Source organism: Ambystoma mexicanum, chromosome 8 (genome assembly GCF_040938575.1).
Source record: "Ambystoma mexicanum isolate Mex_15411 chromosome 8, UKY_AmexF1_1, whole genome shotgun sequence".
NCBI classification, from domain to species: Eukaryota; Metazoa; Chordata; class Amphibia; order Caudata; family Ambystomatidae; genus Ambystoma; species Ambystoma mexicanum.
In genome coordinates, this window is record NC_090929.1 from 1,336,613,905 (window position 1) to 1,336,637,051 (window position 23,147).

General features: G+C 39.2%; 1 protein-coding gene across 20 annotated transcripts in view; it reads left to right on the top strand.

The window, feature by feature from the left end:
- EBF3 (EBF transcription factor 3) overlaps positions 1-22,787 on the top strand; it is a 201,689-nt gene extending 178,902 nt beyond the window's left edge. For 8 of the 20 annotated variants that reach the window (XM_069611450.1, XM_069611452.1, XM_069611456.1 and 5 more), the window contains exons 12-17: positions 1,271-1,336; positions 1,997-2,174; positions 3,357-3,545; positions 3,915-4,112; positions 18,197-18,320; positions 21,083-22,787. In XM_069611450.1, coding sequence (XP_069467551.1) covers positions 1,271-1,336; positions 1,997-2,174; positions 3,357-3,545; positions 3,915-4,112; positions 18,197-18,258 — 693 coding nt within the window. In that variant the 3' untranslated portion in view covers positions 18,259-18,320; positions 21,083-22,787. The remainder of the gene's footprint in view (positions 1-1,270; positions 1,337-1,996; positions 2,175-3,356; positions 3,546-3,914; positions 4,113-18,196; positions 18,321-21,082) is intronic. The other 12 variants (XM_069611461.1, XM_069611462.1, XM_069611463.1 and 9 more) reach the window with 9 other exon arrangements.
- Positions 22,788-23,147: the final 360 nt, after the last annotated feature.

Below are 23,147 nucleotides of genomic sequence, written 5' to 3' on the forward strand. Positions count from 1 at the left end.
CACCATCCAAAAACAGCTAAAGGATAACCTATAATGTGCATCCACCCATCATCGCTTTTGTACTCTGGGTCAACCGGGAACCCCTCCGCCATGAACAATGTTCTTAACCCCTGACAGGGCTCGGACTGCACTAATCAAAACACCAAAAATACATCTGACCTTCATGCATCTATCGCAAAACATTCCCACTATTGTACTGCTAAATAAGGCAAGACACCACCAAAGACACTGGCTAAAACAATGCTGTCCTAGTTCCCAGTCAGACAGATTACTGTCGTCGCTTTATGCATAGCCATAGTTCAGCTGTATCTTTACAAATGACCATTCCTTTCCCTTTCAAGCTGCTTGCACATCTTAAAACAAAGAATCTAATGACAGCTTTTCCATCCATGCACCTTTTTTTCGAAAGCAAGTACTGCACTGACATTAAAGCTGTAGGCAAGACCACCATTTCAAATCCACGTGCATGCAAGAATTAAGTAAACCATACACAAATTCACACAGTCATTAAGGACGACGGTGGCATGCAGACATGGATAAGACTGAATTGAGTGCATCCTTGCCCTCAGGCACAAGTACTCAGCACTCTGAGAATAAGAAGTCATTTATGTAGTCCTTTACAACGTACAGTCAAAGAGGTTAATTGAAAAATGCTTAATGTCATTATGAAAGAACTAGATTAACCCAAGCTAATTCACTTTATTGTTCAAAATAAAGAGGACTATGCATTGAACTCACTTGCACATTTGGGGCATGAATTAGGGGTGAGATGTTGTCTGTTAGAACTCTGCCAGTTTAATTAAGATATGGAAAATTACTTATTGTTCTTCGCCAATAAAGTGTTAGGAATTAACCGCCAAATGTTATGCCCGTGCCTTTCATATCTCCGCCATGTGTTTGTTTGTTTAATACCCATAAGCCCACGCCATTAAACCGGGGAGAGCTGATTTCACTAATTCAGCATTACAGTGCAGCTATGCCAGTGAAGTGCACACCCTTGCTCGTCAATCACAATGGAACAGCTGGATGCAGTAGGGAATATTATTTTTAGTTTCATATCTCTGTTCAGATTCAAATCAGAAACAAAGGCCGCGTCCAAAACCAAATACCTTCCTACACGAGTAATGCCACTTCCAGATGTAGTATTTATAGACGTGTATTGTCGAGTTGTGCATGCTATATTAATGTTTACAACTGCTGCGTGAATGGCGGTACATTAACCCTGCTGAAAGCACACGTTGTAATTAAAGACACTGTTTCATGATTTTAGGAAGTATTACTAAAGAGAGCAGCCGACCTCGTCGAAGCCCTGTATGGCATGCCACACAACAACCAGGTAAGTTGTCTTAGCACGAGTGCCGGTCGGAATAGGCTGACGCAGGCGGGTTTTCCATAACAAAGGTTCAGTTAGAAATAGTACATTGCGTTTCAATTTCCATGGAGGATATTTTTGTTCTACCAGCCTTGGGAAAAGGTCGGTGTGATGCAGTTCTCCAAAAGGAATCGTTCATAGTCCTATTTTCTTATCACTATGGACCAACAATGGGAGATGCTTTGCCAAAAGCATAAGCAATCATTAAAGTAAGGAGTGACCTTGATTACAATCCAAAATATGCATACTACTAAGCACTGGGAAGTCTAATGTAAGCTTGCATAACAGTGACAGTATGTCATACACCAAAAGTAAGAACAATCATACGTTACAACATCGCGTGACCGTATGGTTCTTTCCTTGGATGCCAGGATAGAGCTCTGCTTTTGGGTCTATGCATTTCATCAATTGATGGTTTCTAGTAATTGGTATTTACTTTATGGACGTTTCTATTTAAACAGGAAGGTAGTGTTGGGATATAAACATGGCTACTCCTAATCATTGGTTTTCTACATCTACAACTACCCTTTAAAGTGCACCCCATTTGTGGCACTTGCAGGTAGGACACTAGTTAACACAAGCAAGCCATGCATTGTCTTAATGTCTCCTTTCATTACTTAACAGGAAATCATCTTGAAACGAGCAGCTGACATCGCTGAAGCGTTATACAGTGTGCCGCGCAATCACAACCAGATCCCTTCACTTGCCAACACTCCGTCTCACAGTGGCATGATGGGAGTGAACTCCTTCAGCAGCCAGCTAGCGGTCAACGTTTCGGAATCTTCACAAGGTAATGACCAAGGTATGTGGTAGAGTAAAGGTTAATCACCCCTGGTGTGTACAGTGATGGTCTCAGCTATATCCCCATTCATTGAGGCCATCACTGTACTCATTCACTATACCATCCTCAGAACATGTTTTAAACATTTGGGAATACTTTCAGTTGTTTTACAAAACTAAGCAGATTTGGTATTCCTTAAATGTTGTTTTATAATCCCAACTCTTGCAATGCCCTTTACTAGAAACAAATGCCATTTGTTCACGCAATCTTGCTTTTTGTCTTCTGAGGTTGCTCATGCTGATATATGCAAATGTTTCCTAGGCAGATGTTCTAATTATTAGCAAGCATAAAGTTGACTTGGCATCAGTGTTCCTCCTGTTGCCCTATAAAACTCGCATATCCAAGATATGAATGCGGTTTTGTCATTGTGACCCATTAACAAAACGTAGCCACTGTTGATGCGATCAATACGCTTTACTTAGCAATTTTCTTTTGTCATTCAGCTTAATATAGTAAAGAAAAGAATGTTAGTCGTATAGGACATTTCTAGTTTTATAATGGGCTTGCAAATATAAACATTACATTAATTGCTTGAATGAAACGAACAATATGGCGGCCGTTCAGTGGCAGAATGATTTGTTCTGGCTGGCCTAATTATAGTGTTACAGCCCTTCACTGTCTACTGCCAAGCAAAGCTTACCTTCAAGCGAGACATGTACCAGCACAGGGGCCGGGGTATAACAATATCAGTCATAAAAATGAAGAGCTGAGAGCAGCCTTTTAAAGTTAAATCACCGCAACAAACAAGTTGTTTCCTGTCAGTTATGGCATTTGGAGGTCTGCGAAAGGCTGAAAGTTCACTCAGTGTGTTCGTACAAAACAGCAGCCGAGCATGCTGATAATTGCTACTAAAGACAAATGTGAGTGAAAATGACACAATTGGATCGAAGAAAGCTTTTGTTAGCTGTCTGAGCCAGAAGAAGAAGCAACCCAGTGTGTTCAGGGATGCTTTAAGCAGGCTGGGTGTGATAAGGTTATCTTGAACTGTAATAGTTGATAGGGAAGTAACAGGCGTCCTGGAGGGAAGCTGTGCGATCAATAATGGTCTGTAACATGCTGCATGATGTAGATTCATGGGGAAACAACAAAGCTTCCATTAATAATGATAATAACGTGATCATTTCTGGGCGGGGGCTTTAACAGTAGGTTACAGTCGCAACACGAGCAGCGTTTCTCCACGAGGATATGTTCCCAGCAGCACTCCACAGCAGTCTAATTACAACACAGTCAGCAATAGCATGAACGGATATGGGAATGCTGGCATGCCCAACCTAGGCGTACCTGGCTCGCCCGGATTTCTGAACGGCTCGTCAGCCAACTCTCCATACGGCAGTAAGTGTTCTTCATGTCTATTTATAAGCAATGTCTGCCTTCTTTTGATTGTCTTTGATATAAAGCTACTGAGTGAAAGGAGGGCTGACTTTGGAGGCTGGACATCAAAATAAATAAATGCACTTAGTCTGTATATGCCATAATGTGATCTGCTATAGAACAAATACAAAAAAAAGTGGGGGTTATCATTTCTTAATGAAAGTCCATCACAGAAACAGACTAGTTTGCCTGTTATCCAGAGAGTGGCCTAACTAAGGGCTTTTTTCATTTTTTATTCTCTGTTCCAAGAGGCAAGGCCATTGACTCTCTTTTTTCATGTTTGCTAAAAGATCCTCAGTCTGAGTCCTGATTATGTTTGCTTTATTGCAGTAGTGCCGTCAAGCCCTACCATGGCAGCCTCTTCGGTCACCCTCCCTTCAAACTGTAGCAGTACACACGGCATTTTCTCATTCTCACCTGCCAATGTCATCTCTGCAGTGAAACAAAAGAGCGCCTTTGCTCCCGTTGTCAGGCCCCAAGCTTCTCCTCCACCATCTTGCACCAGTGCAAATGGAAATGGACTTCAAGGTGAGCTGGATATCTCTAATTTGTGTGTGTATTGCAGACTTTCCAATGCATACACTTTAAATCATAACCTTTCATCTGTTTAGAAAAAACATAGTATTGAAAATTTGCATTCCAAAGTTTCTGGCTCACAGACATTCTTTTGCCACTATACTATTGCAGAAAAAATGAAAGCACAGACAGTATGCTAGGATTGTAAGTGAATCCTTGCTTGCCATAGGGAACACGCAAGGTTTGTTACCATCATAATTCTTCACAATACCCAATTTGCTCTTTGGCATACATTGGCTGGCTATGGTGAAAATGATGATGGCCAGTAGTGTACTCCACGTTGTTTATAGAAGCTTCCTGTATGATCTTGTTTTAAAGATTAAAAATCACAAAAAATCATTCCAAGTGTGAGTGTAGCATGCCTCCTATGTTTGCCTCCTTATTCATCGAAGTTGCTTCCACTCACAAATTTACGCACTCACTAAAATGACAATGGCTTGCACTTTCCCAAAATGTGCTTGCATAATAGTTCAGCATGTCTGCCCTGGTAGTGATCATTTTAAGTTATTGGACTTTACTGGAACTATGCCTGGTGTTGCCTTTCAGCGGTCCTCAGCCCTTGGCCCTCCAGATGTTTTAGACTACAACATTACATTAGAGCTAGCTGGCATAGTACATTTTGTAGTGATCATAGAATCTGTAGTCCAGCGCACCTGGAGAGCTGAAGGCCCAGACCCTAACTGATGGTGCTACCACAGTATAGTTTGGTCATTTTCGAAAAGTATGTTTTTTGCAATTTGGTCTAATCCATTCATTGTTCATTTTTGAACTACTACCTAAACAACCTAAGTTGGGTAAATATCATTTAGATGGTCAGAAGTTTTTAACACTTCTAACATAGTGACATTTGTAAATTAATACACTATCCACATTTTTTACTTGAGTCACAGTCACCCTTTACTGTAAACATATATACATTCACAACTGCTCATACGTCTTTCTTTATTCGCCCTTGCACATTCATTGCATAACACATATTTTAAAAGCAATATTAATTAAAAATAGAATTTCTTAAAACTAAATTTCATAGAGCATGGCAAATAAAATAATTAGGCACTTAAAAGAGTGTGCATGCATATATGTGTTTGTGTGTGTATTCCTTGTGGGATAAGCATATATTTATACTATATGTACTTGTAATCATTTTTGAACTCTCTAATATTCTTGACCTGTTATTACTCTAGTGCCGGTATTATGCCAGGCCACAGTCTAACGTTGAGGTCCGCAACCTGCTACTTTCCAGATGTTTTGAACTATGAGTCCCATGATCCCTCACCATTGATCATGATGCTGCTATTAATGGGAGTCCAAAACATCTGGAGAGCCAAAGTTTGCAGATCATTATTCTAATATATTACAGAAGTGCACGACATGTCCTTACATCATCAACCACACTGTTTCACTTTTCTGAATTAGTTTTGTGAGGTGTTTCTGAATTTAAAAGGGCATTAGCTGGCAACCAGCTACCTGGTCTGACATGCTGACATCATAATATTCACTATGCTCACTGTACACTCTGTGTCACAAAGTATGTCTTCTGTCACAATAAGCACTCAATATGTTGTTAAACTAATTGGGTGACCTCTGTTCCATAATGAGCACAGGGAGCTGCTTAGGGGAATAGTATGTATCTGAAAGTATAAGAGCTACGGGGAGAAAACGAGAGATTAAGCGATTGAGAGAGTATGAATGTGTGTTTTATTGTCAGACAGTGAAATGTAGATTTATCTATACCATATTTTTGATTAGTTGACATTCCTTCAAGCGTTTCTTCTAATCTCAAACTCATCTCCTCTTTTGGATTCTCATATCATCCACTGATGAGAACGCTAAAGCTTCTTCTCCTTCACAATTATCTGTCTTCTTTGACTACTAACTGCCTATCTGCTATCAGTCATTGGAACTACATTGATGGGATGCTTAACTCTTCTAAAACTGAAGTAATATTTTCCTAGTACCAAATGCCATACTCCTTATACTCTCAGCTAGATACTATTCCCCTAATCACCTTGCCTCAGTGCCCAAAGCCCACATTCTTCGGGATCTTCTTGACATTGGCTGTAAACCTTAGCACTTCATCACTTTCACTGCCACAGATGCCATGCTTAAAATATTTAACATCCATGAAATCAATCACCAAGTGGATTTTCCCTCCACCTAAACACTCAGCACCACTCTGGTACACACATGGGACACCGCTATGACCCTTGCATCTCACAAATGGGAATTGAACCTTTCTACCCCTACTATTTACAGCCTCCCATAATCTCCGGCAACCTCTTTCCACTCTCTTCACCAAGGTAGCTGCTACCTGTTAGGTAAGAATTAGTTCAGTCCAACTGGTTTGGGACTACACACGACTCATCTCTTGGTAATAGGTAACCCATCTTTTAATATAAGCCTGTACTACACAAGTTGGTAGTGTGACTGAGCAGCCAGGCCTATCCTAAGAGGGCTAATGTGAGCTGTAGAGCTGTACGAATGAAATCTGACAATACATGTATCCAAGTAAACACAAGCAGTAATAAGTTGTAACATTAATCCCAAGTTAGGATTCAAGTAAATAAAGCAGGTGAGTAATTCATTCATATGTTACACATGTTCCAGAACCCAGAGGTGATGTCAGTTGAGGTCAGTATAACATTTATATTGGTATCACCTTTGCAATATTGAGTTATTAAGGAAGGAAAGGTTAGGGTTAGATCAGAACAGACTGATATTCTTTAGGTACAGTTAGATTCCCCCAAAGGGATGTAGACAGTCTATTATCCCAGCATTAAAGTGTTCAACATTTAAAACCTGTAAGGGAACAAGCCTTGCCAAAGCCAATAGGTTCATAAGGAAGCCTTTAGGGAGCCAGGACAGCCAAGGTCAATGAACAAAGTGAACGTTCTGATGCTATTCTTTTTAGAAAAATATTCTTAAATAGTCAGTTTTCAAAAACAAATCACAGCAACTCAGGAGTCACCTTTAGAAAGCACAAGCTGAAAGGCCTCGCAAGTGAGCTGAGGTCAACTCATTGTAGGGTTAAATAGCATTCCCAATGGTAGGAAGCACCCAAAATGGCAAAAGGATATTATACCCCACACTCCACAGTACCTTTGAAATGAAGAAGTTGTTCCAGCTGGATGCCTTCTGGATGCAATACTGTGGACCCTTGTTCCTGGTCCTTGGTTGTGGTGATGAAAGGGAGGACGTCTGGCAGGCTAATGCAGCAGCACTTGAGAGAAGGACTCAGCAGCAATGGCTTTTCATTGATTGAGCAGCTCTTTGTGGTTTTGGCAACTTTTCCTCAGCGCCAAAGAAGAACGAACAGCTCCGTTTAGAAGTTTCTTGATCCCTCAGTCTTGGACTCTGGTGAGGGGACTCTGGATGCTTATTTCTTGTGTCTATATGGTACTCCGGATGCCCACGAAGCTTTGGCCGGATTTGCACTTTGAAAGACAATACAGTCACAGATGGTTGAAGTACCCCAGTATTGGGATTCTGTAGGTTTGGTAAGTCACAGCAAGTTGGGGTTTGCACAAAGATAGAGTTTGTCTTGAGGCTAGTTGGTCCCACCAGTCTAATGGAAAAAGTCGTTCTGTATGGGTCTTCCCTGTATATTTGAAAATGGGGTTAGCAGAGCTGCAGGGCTTCACCAGGCACTTCGCGGTCCAAGCGGGTGCTGCTGGCATCTTTGTTCGTCTTCTGCTTTGTATGGTGTCCTCCAGTGTTTGACTGTGCATTTAGTCTCCACAACCTCGCTTTATTTGCATTCATTCAGAGCCCTAGGCTGTCAATCACACAGCAGGGTGGCTGTCCTCAAAGACAGCCAGTTGGCCAATAGGAACTGATTTCACTCAGGCAAACCTAGAGACAAAGGACATGGAAGTTTTGGGACCTTCCTTCACTTTCTGCCTCTCCGGACATACTGGAGCATGGGTGGGCTTCAGGGCTGAAGCCCACCAAAGGCAGCACACACAAAGGACTCAAACTTGATTAAAATACACAGTAAAAGCCCAGAAGAAATTAACTGACAAGAAATGGTGAAAAAAGAAGACAGGGGCCATTTTGTGAAAATGGTCATCCTTGGGTGCAGTATTGCAGCTGAGCTATCAGCCTGCAGAAACATGTCACCAGGTAGTAAAAAAGAAACCACTGCCACGAGCCATTCAAGTGAGTTAGTGTAACAAAATGTTACATGAGGAAAGGGTTAAACGAGTTACTATGTAACCCTCCAGCACTTCACATGGGGTGCTGTGTGATGGACCCATAAAGTAAAGGTAAGTAAGACAGAGGTCATCTTACTATTCTTGGGAACAGTAGTTCACGCAAGAAAATGTAGTTAAACATTAAGAGAAATCCAAAGGACTTCTCAGTGGCACTGCACAAAAGGTGTTGTGTGTCACAATGCAAAAGCAGATGCCTATGGCATTTACCATACTCCGTAAAACAGTAAGGGACAGAGAAAATCATAGTCTGGAAAACACATGAGTGAGTGAGAAAAAGGTCCCACTCATTCAAGAGTAAAAATTAAAAAGCCCTGAGTCCAGCAAAAGAGTTGGGGGTCTCTAAGGTTAAAGGGTATTGGTGCAGAAATTACTATTCTCTGTAACACTAACCATGCAAAATCGATCTAAATTCACATGTTTTTTTTCTTATGTTTAAATTAATCTGTGGGCTAGACCTAATATCCTACATGCTAGCTTCTTTTTTTTCTGATATGATGCTCACCTCATTACATTTTCAGCAACCTAGCTCTTACAAACTGAACCTTCCTCTGTTACCTTGTGCTGTCCCCAGATTTGCCTTCTTCATCCTCCAAACTCGTATAACTACTTATTGAAATTAAGGAAATTCCAGCAGTTACTGGTTCAAGACCACCCTTAAGAATCACCTTCTCTCTCAAGAGGGAGGCCCAGAATCATAAAGTGCTATCACCCACCAATGAACCCCATACTTTTCTATTTCATCTGTACTTATTTATAAAACACAAACATTCCCCCTGCAGCATCCTGGTGCTTAAAGAAGGCCCTGGGACATCTGTGCAGGAACTCATGAGGTCAGCTGATCAGGTAGTCAATAGCCAGGTTTTCACAGACCTCCAAAAACTTAAATGAGCCAATTGACTCCTTAGATATAAGGGCAAAGGCATCCATAATCTGCTGAGTGGATAATGGAAAACTCTGCCGCTTATATGGGAATGAGATATCCTTGATTTTATTAACAGTCAATCAGTAGACCTACTCTTCTCTATGTTGTGCTGAAACCAATGCATCTTTCTTTTAAGCAGATATCATCTCTCATTATATAGGGCTTTGTCTGTCAGGAAGAAAGTAATTACATTAATATTGCTTCTAAATAGAAACCAATGAAGGTGCGAAAGAATGGGGGTTATGTGTTTTTCTCTTTGCCCCACATTGGACATCAGTCAAGCAGCTAGATTCTAGAACTTCTGAATCTCATGCTCAGGGAGCCCTACATATTATGCATTACAGTGGTCCAAATGTGACGAGATCAGCGCATTAACCATGATGGGCCAAGCGTTATGTGTAGAGTACTTAAACACTTTATGCATTGTTTTTAGTTGAATATAACATTTCTTAGTTACTTCGTGATCTGTTTTGAAAAATAAAGTGAGGCATTAAGAAGAATTCATAGGTTTTTCACAGACGCTGCATCGTCTGGACATGGGCCTACCCACTCAGGCCAAAACGCTTGATATCATAGCTCAAGTTTGTCAGCGAACCTCAACATTTATGTTTTAGAACCATTTATTTTCAGCCCGTTTCTGCACAGCCACACATCTAGAGAGGATAGGCATTATTTTAATCTCTCTGCTAATGTGTCCGTTGGTTGTCCCATCAGCATGACTAGCAGTGTGTCATCTGTGTAGTATCAGGTCTGCCAAAGAGGCTGCATACAGGTTAAATAAATATGGCAATAGAGAGGATCCCTCTGGGAAACCACAACATTACTTGGTGTCCTCAGAATATTAGGCCCCTACAGCAACTCTGTGGGTCTACTCTGATAGGAATTACGTTATCCATTTCTCACCATGCCACAGAAACCTAGCAGATTTTGGCCCCGATTCATAGAGTGCTTTCCTATGGGATTGGGCCATTATAAAACACTCCTGTGAATCATGACCTAAGTCTTTGTGAGAGTCTCCCATGGTCAACACTGCATTGCATATCTGTTTATATCTTTAAAAACTGCCATGCTGTCCACAACTACTATTTACAGCTCATACCCCTTGACCAGCCTGTTTACTGAAGTAACTATTATGTTATGATTTTGGTTTGTGAAGTACCCACAAATTGGGCTGGTTCAGCCATTAATATGCTCTTTGTTCAGTGCTTCTTGGAGTATCATCTTTCAAGTGTATTAATAAATACAAATGCATACATATTCTGGGATATTATTTTGCATATGATTCTTAAAGCCATATACATGTTATGAGCATTTCCAATGGCACTAACCTTTGTGAGTCCCTTAATTATTCCGTCATTTCTGAGAGACCTGCTGGGCCATGCATCTCACCAGTCAATCCATCTTGTGATGTGAGCCAGTGGACCTCCTGAGCAATGGTCATACTGTCTAATCCCTCCCTACTTGTGCATACATCCCAGTATTAAACACATTTTGCTAATTCAAACCAATGTCTTCTACAGTTGGTTCTCGAATAGTGTATTTGTAGACTAAATATTAAACATATTGGATCCTCATACCTGCATGACAATTTGCTTTCTGTAGAATAAAGTTATTTTCACCACATGAATTTGTATTGGCAGGATAGTGTACCACTTTAAATTAGGTTATAGATATAATATAGCTACAGCTATTCAAAGAACTCGTGAAAATCCTAATTTATAAACCAGTTGAGGGTTGTTGTGTAGTGGTGAAGGTGAATATACTCTGTGTTCTACCAATAACTCATAAAATCATACAATTTTAAATATACAATTCTGCCCCCCTTATTTTCATTCACATACAGGGTTTTCTGCTTTGTTGGTTTGACACCCATCATTTGATGAAGATTGTATATAACCTTTAACTTAGATTTTCATCTAATTCAATGTATTGGCTACTGAACAATATCAGTCAGGTTCTGCTAGAAAATCCTGAATGGCAAAAGAAAGATTAGTGATGTCTTGAATGGAATAAAGTCAAATATTCTAAATGATAGAATGGCTGTCTTTTACATTATAAGTTCAATACAATAAAAATCAAACTTAAAAATAGAAAACACACTGTTCTTTATTGGTTATTTAATTCAAAAAGGTTTGCATAGCCCCATCCTTCTTTCTTTCATCCTTACCTAGCCTTTTTTTTCGGAATCCATCTTCCTAATGGCGGGAAAGAGCAAGGCGAAGAACCACATTCATACTTATCCTCACCATACTTCAACTGAACAATACTATACCTGCCCTACTCAACACTGTTCCACTTACAGGTAGCCTCTGGGACATTATTATAAAATGTCTAATTACATTTTTAATCTGCCGTTATGAAATTAGGGAAATCGATTTTTGTAGATTGTCCTTTGAATTTTTTGAGCTTTTGCTCTGTTTCATTGGTAGTTACTGTTACAGTTCAGATTATATAAATGCACAGTTTAACATGTATTTGAGCTATTACAGTATTTTATACTCATCTGATGGGGCTTGGATGAGCTCTGTTATTGACTAAATGTGGTAGCTTGTTTTGATATCCATAAATTTAGGATGATACCTACGCGTCTTATGTTTCTGCATTACATTATTAAAGGGTTTTGATCAGTCTCTTTCCACAGACCTCGGCTTGTATACAAGAAATATTTTCCAAGTAGAATATTGAAATATTTATTCTACGATGGTCAATATGCTACATTCAACTTGACCAATATAACGAAAGTGTGCTTCTTCTGTGGCTTCTTTAATTTACCACTCTACAAATCTCCAGTTTAGAACCCCAGTTCTAAAAAAGATATTTACCTGAATCATGGTCTTGTGTGCACTATTTTAAATAACAATGGCAGTTTATTGCTGCTGTAGTATATATCCAAATTAGCAATCATGACTTAATGAGATATGCTTTATACTAAACACAGGGGCGATAAACTCCCATCCATCTTGTAATCATGTTACTTACTAAAGTACATAACTGCTCGTGATTGTTACATCAATTACTTTATTAATTTTCCCATCCAGTCCCAGAAAATGGCTGTCTCAAATTACTTCCTCCTCTGAGGAGTTAAACATATCACACACTGATCTGGTCTGTCACTATTACATGTTTGATTTTTACTGAAAAAGTTTACACTGACTCATAAAAGAACATTTCTGGAAAATTATCCATATGGCATAATAGCATCCATCCACACTAAGAAGAGAGTCCACAAACAAGCCCGCATCTCTGCGGCATCTAACAACTCGGCTGAACTTTTCAAAATCTGCAAGGATTTGGCCAACCCTGCTGCAGTCTCCACCCCTCCTCTCTCCTCCCAGGATCTTTGCAATGCCCTTGCCTCTCACTTTATCTCTAAAACGCAGGACATCCTGTCCACCCTCTCCTCCACTCCCCCTCCTCCTCCCTCTCCTTCTCAGCCTGCTGACCCTCCTTCAGCTACCCCTCATCCCCCTTTCGCCTCCTTTCCTCTTTTCTCCCCTGATGAGATATCTAGACAAGTCTGATTTATGAAAGCCTCATCAAAACAGGCCCATCCCTGTTCCTCTAAAACCATTAAGGGCCACATTGACACCCTTGCGCCAGACCTTGCTGATTTCTGCAACCTCTCCTTTGCCTCTGGCTCTTTCCCCACCCCTCTTAAACACTCCCTTGTGCATCCTCTGCTCAAGAAATCCACTAGTGATCCGTCATGTCCGGCAAACTACCACCCAATTTCCATGGCTGCCTTTTTGGGCAAGCTCCTGGAAAAGCTGGCCATCTCTCAGCTTAATCTCCATTCTCACTCTGTTGGCTCCCTCCAAGACCACCAATCTGGCTTCAGAGCTGCCAGAAGTACGGAAACTGCTCTCCTGAACATCCGTTAAAACCTGCTCTCCAACCTCGATTCTAACATTCCCTCTGTCCTCATCCTACTTGACCTCTCCTCTGCGTTTGACACGGTCAACTATACCACCCTGCTCAATCGTCTTCGTGACAACCTCGGTATCACTGATCAGGCTCTGGCCTTGCTGACCTCTTTTCTCTCTGATCAACCCTCCCAGGTACAACTTGGGTCCTTCCTATCTTCTATCTCCCCCTCCACATGTGGTGTTCCACAGGGGTCTATCCTCTCGCCCTGGCTTTTCAACCAATACCTGGTAACTCTCGCTTACTGCATCTTAATGTTCTGCTCAACTTTCCAGTGCTATGCTGACGACACCCAACTCATTTTCAGGCTTCCTTCAGCCTCCTCCTCTCCTTCCTATTGTCTAATCGCCATTCAAAATGGGTGTGCCGCCAATGATCTATGTCTAAATGCCAACAAGACTGAGATCCTCCTTATTGGTACACCATCTCCATCCTTTCCTCTCACTCTCTGGCCGGCCTCCCTTGGCCCTTCTCCCACCCCCACTTGCGCACTTGCGCTGCTAAGAACCTTGGCGTTATCTTTGACTCTACACTTTCCTTCTCCGCACACATCTCTGTTGTCTCCAAAAAATCTAACTTTTTACTTCACCTCCTTAGAGGTACTCTACCTTTCCTCTCCTTCCCTCAAAAGCTCACTGTCTCCCAAGCTCTGGTTCTTTGCAGACTGGATTACTGTAACAGCCTCTTCCTAAATCTACCTGCCTCCACTCTACGCCCTCTACAACTAATCCAGAACAGGACTGTGAGACTTGTCCTTGGCCTCAAGCCCTGGGATAGTATTTCTCCAGCCTTGAAATCCCTTCATTGGCTCCCAGTGGATGCAAGGATTACATTTAAAACCCTCTGCATCGTCCACAAGGCTTTCTGGGCATGGGTCCAAAATACCTTCAATTATCCCTCCGTAAATACCTCCCCTCTCGAGCCCTTCGCTCCTCTACTTCTAATTCCCTCAGGGTTAGTCGTTTTGCAAAAAAACGAGCTGGAGTTAGATCGCTGTCTTCGGCTGGTGCCTCCCTTTGGAACAGCCTCCCGGCCACCTTGAAACTTGAGCAAAAACATCTTGGGTTCTGGAAACTTCTCAAGACCTTCCTCTTTGCTTCTGCCTTTGCCCTCTTCTCCCCTGTTGATCTGTTTCTTCTCATGGCATTGTGCACCTGGCCTCCCTCTGTTCTTTTGGGCCCAGGTACCTGCTCACCCTGCCACCCTCCTGCACTGCATCCGGGCCAGCATCTGCACTAGGGTTCTGTATCTGTACCCATACAGTCCCTCTCCCACGTTTCATCTGCACTTATCAGATATACCTTTCTGACTAACTTTCACCTGCCACTTGCTGGCTGCACTACCATGGTTTAAAGCCCTTATTTATTATTTATTCTATTTAATATTTATTTATGTTTTCTCTCCTCTGCTTTGCACTTTCCACTCCCCCCTGCCCCCTCCTTTCCCATGCACTTGCACTTTCTTAAATGTCACTGGGCCTAGTAAGATCGCAGTTTTTTCTGTTTTTTCTCTCCCTTGTTCCCCTCCCTTTTTGCCTGGTCACGCTCTGAAACACTTGTGTACGAGCGCGATATAAATAAAATATCAATTCATTTCATTTCATCACAATTACCATGAATGATGGTATGCAATATGGCTGCCTCATCATCAATGAATATCTGTATAATAAATAACCTCTTTTATTTAAAAGGAGATTTCCATGGCCCTAGGGATAATTTACCTGGTGTACATTTCGTCTTACACCACCTCCAGCACCAAGGATCCAATGCACAATAATGCCAACAACCTGAATTGCCTACATCTCACTGCTGTAATGCAATCCCTACAGACTCTAAGGCCCAATTTGACAAAAAAGATGAAAGCTGAATGTGAGCAGCAAAACGCTTCTTCCATTCTGCTGACATCATGTCTTTTGCACAAGTCCACTGATTCACTAAGGATGATTTTGTTCAAGAGGAGGTCTAGGCCACCGGGCAAAGGCCCACAGATCATTCTTTCATGTATATCTAAGTGTCAGGCACACACCCAGCACTTACATTAAGCAATTGCCTACATGCCCACATGGGTGGCAGGCAGGGACATCCTCTCACTCATGTTTGTGCTGTTGGTACATTGCCAGTGATGGGGTGCATGACTGACTATGCCATTTTAACATTTGCAGCCCAGTTTCAGTAACAAAGTGGTCGAAATGGTCAGGCTTCACATGCACATTTCTATCTGTAGCATATCGTTGTTAGCAAGGCTCTGAGAAGAATCCTGTCTGATTTGTGCCAACCTCTTGCACTTGATAGATCAGGAACATCCCAGAAGAAACTGCTAGATAATTGGGTGCATCATAAGGCGCATCTCTTTGAGAATATGTATGGACACCAGAATTAACCTGCCACTCCTGTATCATGCCTCCATGTTGCAGATTGTATGGATAGACTGAAACTGCCGTTGCAATGGAATTCATGGAGACAGCTTCCTTTTCATGAATTTGCTAGGCCACCAAATTGAGCACTTTCTTTCACTTGCATGTACCCTTTGCACACACAAGTCAAGTAAAAAGGGTGTCAATCAGGTCCAACATTAGTCCATGTTTTCAATTCTCAAGACCACAAGGCCTAATTTTCGATGCTCAATACAAGCACAGTAAATATTCTAAAACAAATTGAATACATAAGTACACAGATTGAAAACTGTATCAGTGACATTTCACAAGCCCTAAAGTACAAACGTAAGGCATAAAAGCAGTAGAGGGCCACTTATAATGCAGAGGAGAGTAAACATGAGATGTAAAAGAAAGGTGTTTTTGACTTACCTCTACACTGCAGGGCATTTTTGTGCTCTTCTAAGGTATACGATCTAAAGAAAGGGGAATTTGCAGATGTGCTATGCTTCCCTCCTCTTGGAAGAGCACCAGGATTTATGCCTTCATGACATTTCTATGCAGGTGTAAAACCAACGGATTCCTATGGAATACGCTTTACATTTGTACATGCTAATGATCATACAGATTCCATAGGAATCCATTTTAAAATGACACCTGCAAAGGCTAATTTGTAGACAGTGATTCAAAACTTAGCGTAAGAGTAAAGGAGATTTCACATTGTTTTACTTTTCACAATTACACCCTGCTTTGTAAATGTTGAAAATACCATGCAGGGGACACAACCGCATGTAAGTGCTAATGTCAGGAGCCCCTTGCATGCAATTTGCATTTCATTTAAATTGACACCCAAGGAGTTAGAGATTTACTTTTACACTCCAGGCCTTTTTGCTGCCAGTTGAAGTTGGAGAAGGAACATGAAACGGAATTAACATTTTCAGTAAGCATTACAACTCCAACTTCGAATGGCACACAATGTTATGCCTAAGAGAGATTTTCATGCAGGTTTAAACAAAATCCACCTTTTTTGCACCTGCTAAAAGTACAATAGAATCCATTGTTAATGCCATCTGCAAAGCATTATTTGCAGGGGACATTTACATCTTTTACAAAAGAATGGTACAAATAAAGTGGTGTTTCTGCACGTGTGCAAAACACCAGAGTCCATGCATTTTAAAATAATTTGTAATCGCATTGTGAGCACATTTGCATATCACAAGATGTGCCATTAAGGGGCTGATTCATGGAATTATGTGCACCGAAAAATGGGCTTTGTGCGCTATTCTGCCCGCAAATCACTGTGTCACAAATGGAGATTTGCGAGCAGGATGGCACACAAAGACCTTTTTTCAGCGCACATAATTCCATGAGACAGCCCCTAAATGTGTATTTCAAAAATAATTTTCAGCAAATTTCTATTGCGTTTTCAATCAAATACAAGTATCTCAACATATAAGTGCCTTTGCTATACCCATCCTGGTTTCAATTGTGTAATTTGGGGCATTTATACATTTTTTTGTCCTCATCAGCATGGGGTCATTTTGCATGCAGGCTAATGTTTGGGTAATGCATTTGTTACGTTTTTGTAAAACAACGGCATTTGCTACTTTATCAGTGTTTTCTCAAGTTTGTATTGTCCAACCTAGCCCACTCGCAAGCACACCAATGTTACTAAATCAATTTATGTCATCTGAATATACCTCTACCATCTTCTACAACTTCATTACACATAGATCTTGCATGTATAACAACTGTGCAAGAATGTGTAATCTAGTCATATATAGCACAAATTAATATTAATGCACAATGCACGTTTGGGCTTTTTAGGAGTATTTTGTTTGTGGATGAGATGCACTTTTGTTTTATGGTATATCTATGTATCACTAAAAATAACTTTTTTGAATTAGCCTCCATGTTTTCAAAATGAACAATGAGTATTTATTTTATTATTTTTAGTTACTAAGCGGCATGTAGAAAATACATGTAACACTTCTTAATCATTAAGCACACTTATATTAATGTTTCAATGTGTCATCATCCTGGGAATAATAACACACGGAAAAAGCATTTATGATTGCAAGTTCACTTTTTTGTGTAGTAACAATACTTATAATGTGAAAACAAATTGCACCAACATAATCAAATATCTAAGAAAGTATAAGATATCAATTGTTCTTTCCTGGATTTGCAGTACATGAAAGGTAGCATAGCAATATGGGTAATGGATTGAGGGGTAAATAGTAACACTTAAATGAACTGCAGTTTATGAATGTAACTTCAAAAATGTAAACGTTTTGAGCATTGAGAAAAGCACAATATTTTATTAGAACAAGTTTCGTTCCATTGTTTTCAAATTGGTAACTAAAAATATGCATTACATTTTCCAATGTGGACAAGACCTTGTTAACCCATTGCAAACATGGAAATGAGGAACTATGTTGTGAAGGAACATGCTATATTTGTATGATCCATGTGTACATTTTGCTTGTGCTCACTCCCACATACATAGTTAAGGCTTGAATGTAACTTCCATTATAACCCCCTTTTTCAGTTGCCCATAATTTGACCAAACATTCACCATTCTGCCTGAAATTTTGGATTTCAGGTGGGATTGACAGGCTGAATTCTTTTGCCAAGTTTGAGCAAAGTCGGTTCTGTCGTTTTTGAGCCCGGAAACCCTGCATCTCTAAAAATCATTCATGAAGGTGTGTTAAGTTTCATACTCCCAGGTGGGTCTTGGTCTCATTACCTCAACCCTAATGTTTCTTTCCTAATTTTTGAGGTTTGCCTGAGAACCTTAATGTTGCATTAATGACGTTTTATACATGTGTTAGATATACATATGATGTCTCGCATTGGGGTTTCCTTATACTAGTATATAGAGAGATTTGGGTGTTATTTTGCTCATGCTTGCATCCCTAGAAAACTCAGTTTACTTCACGACAGAGCAACACTATAGACAACTTTGTGTTCACATTAAATTGTATATTTACAAGTCTTAAACAACATTTGATAGTACACAGTGAAAAATAAAAGAAGGAAGAGCTTACGTACGTAGGGAGCGAGCCAAACTCTATTGAGTGTTAAGCCTGTTTATGATGTCAACAGGTGCATGTATTGCGCATTTTAAAAGTTCGAGACTTAAGGGGTTTGAGTATTTGTTCTGTTAAATAAGCATATTGTTATTACTCAGGCTTATTATAAACCTACATCCTCAATTTCAACACAGAACATTCTGCTAGAGTTTAAGTATAGAAACGGGGATGGGGTTGCAAAGGGACATGCAGAGTATTCAAAGATTATTTCTACAAGCAATTCATCAGCCATGTATTCTTTTTGCTTTGAGAAATTGCAATTTGAGAAAGCTGGAAAAAATGAATTGTCACCTGGCATTCTCGCCTAAATGTATTGTGAAATGGTTTGCCAGTGATGTAAACAAAATACAAAGGACCTGATTTACAAAAGTGTTTTCAATGGGAAAACCCCATTGAAAAATGTGTGTCTGATTCACAACGCATTTTTCAGTGGGATGTACCATTGAAAAAGGCTTTTTGACTTTGGCTCATAGCTAGATATTATGTACATTGCTCTGTAGTTGGGATATTTTAACCAATGCTGCACAATTTCCCACCATTTTGGGCAATTTTGTAATGGAATTTGTACAAGCTGACCAGCAAAAAATATATTTTTTCTCTACTAATTTTGTAGAAGTTCAGATTTCTATTGGTCGCTCAGTGCACATTTTGTTACAAAAGTACTTGCCGCTGTTGCAATTTGCATAACCTGGCGCATATCATTTTGAATATGTGAGAGTTTCTTGAGTGTAGGGACTGCAAATCACACTTTACTCAACTAGACTAAACCATATTGCATTTCTTAAAATCATACTATGGAGTATGCATTTCTGGACAGTTCAAAGACAAATTATTTTGTTTACATTATTCCTGAATGCACAGCATATCACAGAACTTCAATCATAAATCATAAACCATTTAGGAAAAATCTCTTCAATAAATATGTTGCCACTTAAAGATATAATAGTTTATGTGAAGTGAACATATATTAACCTTGCATGGCCTACGTAGCTTATTTGTTCTGTTCCTTTTTAAATCAAATCAACACACCTGTGTCAGTGTAAGGAAATGAAAGAGCAGATTGTTCATATTCTAAAATATATTGGACGAATATCTGATATGTTTTGATCAGATCTTCTACATGTAGGGGTGAAACATGTGCATAAATACAAGATATTTGGAATTCCTGAGTATGATACCTGCTTCCTGTGCTTAAATCTGTATAATTAAAATTTCTAAATATTTTGATCTCAAGACTATTACTTTAAAGTGTCCTTCTTAAAGAAATATTAATGACATTAAGATGTAGTATGTTATAACTTTTGACATTTTTAGTTACATTTAAAATTTAAGTTCAACTGCCATGCAGCCATTATCAAGCCATAACTGTATTAGGGCAGTAATTGAGTGAGCAATCTCTCTGAAATTACTGATAGAATAAATCTGATACAGATGTTTCTTGGAACACATTTGGAATATAAGTAATACCAGATACGTTGAGACTTCTCTTTCTGATATTCCAGACCTAGAGACCATGCAAATGACAGTAATGGCTGAAATAAATCCTTGTAGCATGACATCACATAAATAATAATGTCAGGTGATTAGCTTACATAACAATTGTACATGCATGAATCTTTCTGGTCATAAAGTTTTGCTAGTGTGCCTGATACAAATTAATATTCTGAAAATTAATGAAGTGAGAAATTGAATTTTGCTTCACTTCATGAGCACATGTCTTAATCATTCTTGTACATACAATAATTAGAATTATCACTTTGAATCAAAACAAAACACATTTCAATATTGACCAAAACCACGTTCACTGTTGAAAATTCAAGATGGCACATCAGGGGATTCCTTCATGTAGCACACAATCTGAGGCATAATACTATAATACATATATTAAAGAAACACACATGGAAGTCTTCCAGTGACCCCCAAATTCTAGTTCAGAAAGATTATTGTTTAAGGAACCCCTGAAATGCCCAGTCCCTGAATAGTGAGTGGGATGGCCTTGCCCGGCATTACCAGAGTTGAACATGTTGTTTCTCAGCTTTCAACACAGCATTTCTCTGGGGAGTCGGGGCCAAGCTTTGCCATTAAAAAGATTCTAGGTGGAATATGACACATATTGCAGGCAGAAAGGTTTGTTCAGAACTAATTCAGAATCCTCATTGAAAAGTCATGTTTTTTATGGATGTTTTGTCACCATTCATATTTTTGTTTTCTTTCATGCTGTCTGCGTCCATCTCTAGGCTGATACTAAAATGTATTGTTTATTTCAAATTACAACTAAAATATCTCCATGTTTCGCGGAAGCAATCTAATTTAAAATCATTGTACCATAAGTGACTTTCAGTTAACTTGTCTTTTTGTGTGAATATTTAATAATTAAAGCAATTTCTTTTTTTCAGCTATGTCTGGGCTTGTAGTTCCACCGATGTAAAGTCACTTTCATTTACCTACTGTGGCACAAGCTTCAGTGGATGGCCTTCAGGGGACATGTTTATTATATTATGCTGTGCTGATGGAAACGTGACCTTCCAAGGAAAATCGGCAACACATTTAAATGCTACAAAAAGACTTTGTTTAAAGATTTTATTTGAACTATAAAAATCAACATGCAAACAATCTACTTCTTCATGAACAATTCCATTTTTGACTGAACTTTTGTCATATTTTCACATTTCTCAGTCCTGAAGACTATGGAAAAACGACTCCGATTTTGTATAAAGTTTCTGATTACGTCTTGGCTATGTCTAGTACTTGCTATGTGTTGGGAGGAACTTCGTGGATGCACCATTTTGATTATCATGAAACACTGATGAAAAATGCCTCAGAACATTTTTCTGTACTCATAATTAGAATCACAATGGTTGTTTATCTCTATAATGTGAAATATTTTTTTGTGGTGAAAAAAGGGGGCCAAGGAGGTATGAGCCATCAAACTGGAAAATAGATAAATATATGAATTTGTCACATGGTGGGAGATGAGGGCGGGAGGGTTTATCATTGCTTAAGTCATCTTAATGAAATGAAACTTTGTAACTTATTGTAGTTAGAAATTGTAACTTTGATATTGAATTCTCTTGCCTTCAACAAGCACACTGACAGAGAACAAATGCTACTGTCTGTTGGTAAAAAAAATATACTTCCACTGCTAGAGCTTCCTGTTAAGCAAGTGTGATCTGCAACATTTTTTTTTCAAATTATTGCTAGCACTGTATACTATTGCATTCTTAGGCTACTGTGAAGTCTATGTTTCTTGTACCAGACAATTGTCCTTTTGACTTCTTTACCCTTTTTCCCTAATGTGTTTTGTATGTGGTTATACAATTGTAGACTTTTGTGATTTTGCCAAAGTTGTAGCTAAATATTTATACACTTGTCTTGAATTTTTTTCAGATCCACTTAAATATTATGAAAAGCACATTTTATTCCTTATTAATGTCATAAGGAATAAAATCGTCTTACTCATTGCAACACTTTATTTCACATGAACACTTGCAGTCACCAAGGGGGGTTATTTTGTAACATATCAATTATAAATATTGTATTTATCTTTAAAAAAATTGTATATTTCTTTCCATCATTTTAATTTGTTTATTGTATGTATTGTTTTGTCCTGGCCTAGTATTGTGATGCTAAAAGTAGCATTAAGCCAAGAACCGTTGCCTTCATATTGTATGTTACATTTGATGGATTACTGTGTCCATTCATTTCATTTGTAATTCAGAAATGTGTTATTGTTTAGACTTTCCGTCCATTTTTTATGTTAAGGAAAAGTCAAATGCATTGTTTATTTTTATATTATTTTTAAGTTATCTAAGCAAATGATTTTGAAAAAGTTATTTGTTGTATAGTCAGAACAAAATTGTGCCACATGGCTGTTATGAATACTAGTAAAAATGTGCATGAACTACAGCCACAGAGAGACAATTACATTTGTGGTTGTAGGATTTTTTTATTGGTAGAATGTACAAAAAAAGTCATTTTTAGCTGCCACTCATGACTTTGCCACATAGCTGAACTGTGTTTACTGGGAACATTCAGAGACCTACATTTCTAAACAAAATTCACTTCGAATATTTTAATTAAAAAGTTTGCCACATAAGCGTCTTTGCTGCCTTAAGAGTGGATTTATTTAAAGAAAATGTTGTGCTGATGTATCACAGGCCTAAATCCTAAATGTCAATCACCACTTCATTTGAATGATTCCTGGTGTAAAAACAGAAAGTAAAAAGCACAAATCCTGTTAACAAATCTGTCACTCCTGTCTTTTTATGTTTTCTGCTGCACTCTGTGTCATGCTAAAACCCGCACTGTTTTAACATTGAGCCTTTGTGTGAAAGTAAGATTGCACAGAGATTAATATATATTTTTAAAGATAGTTTTTGTAGAAAGAGGCAACAGTTAAGATTATAATTGGGTTAAGGTCATCAATATATTGTGCCTAACAGTGCCAAATCTATTGTTTGA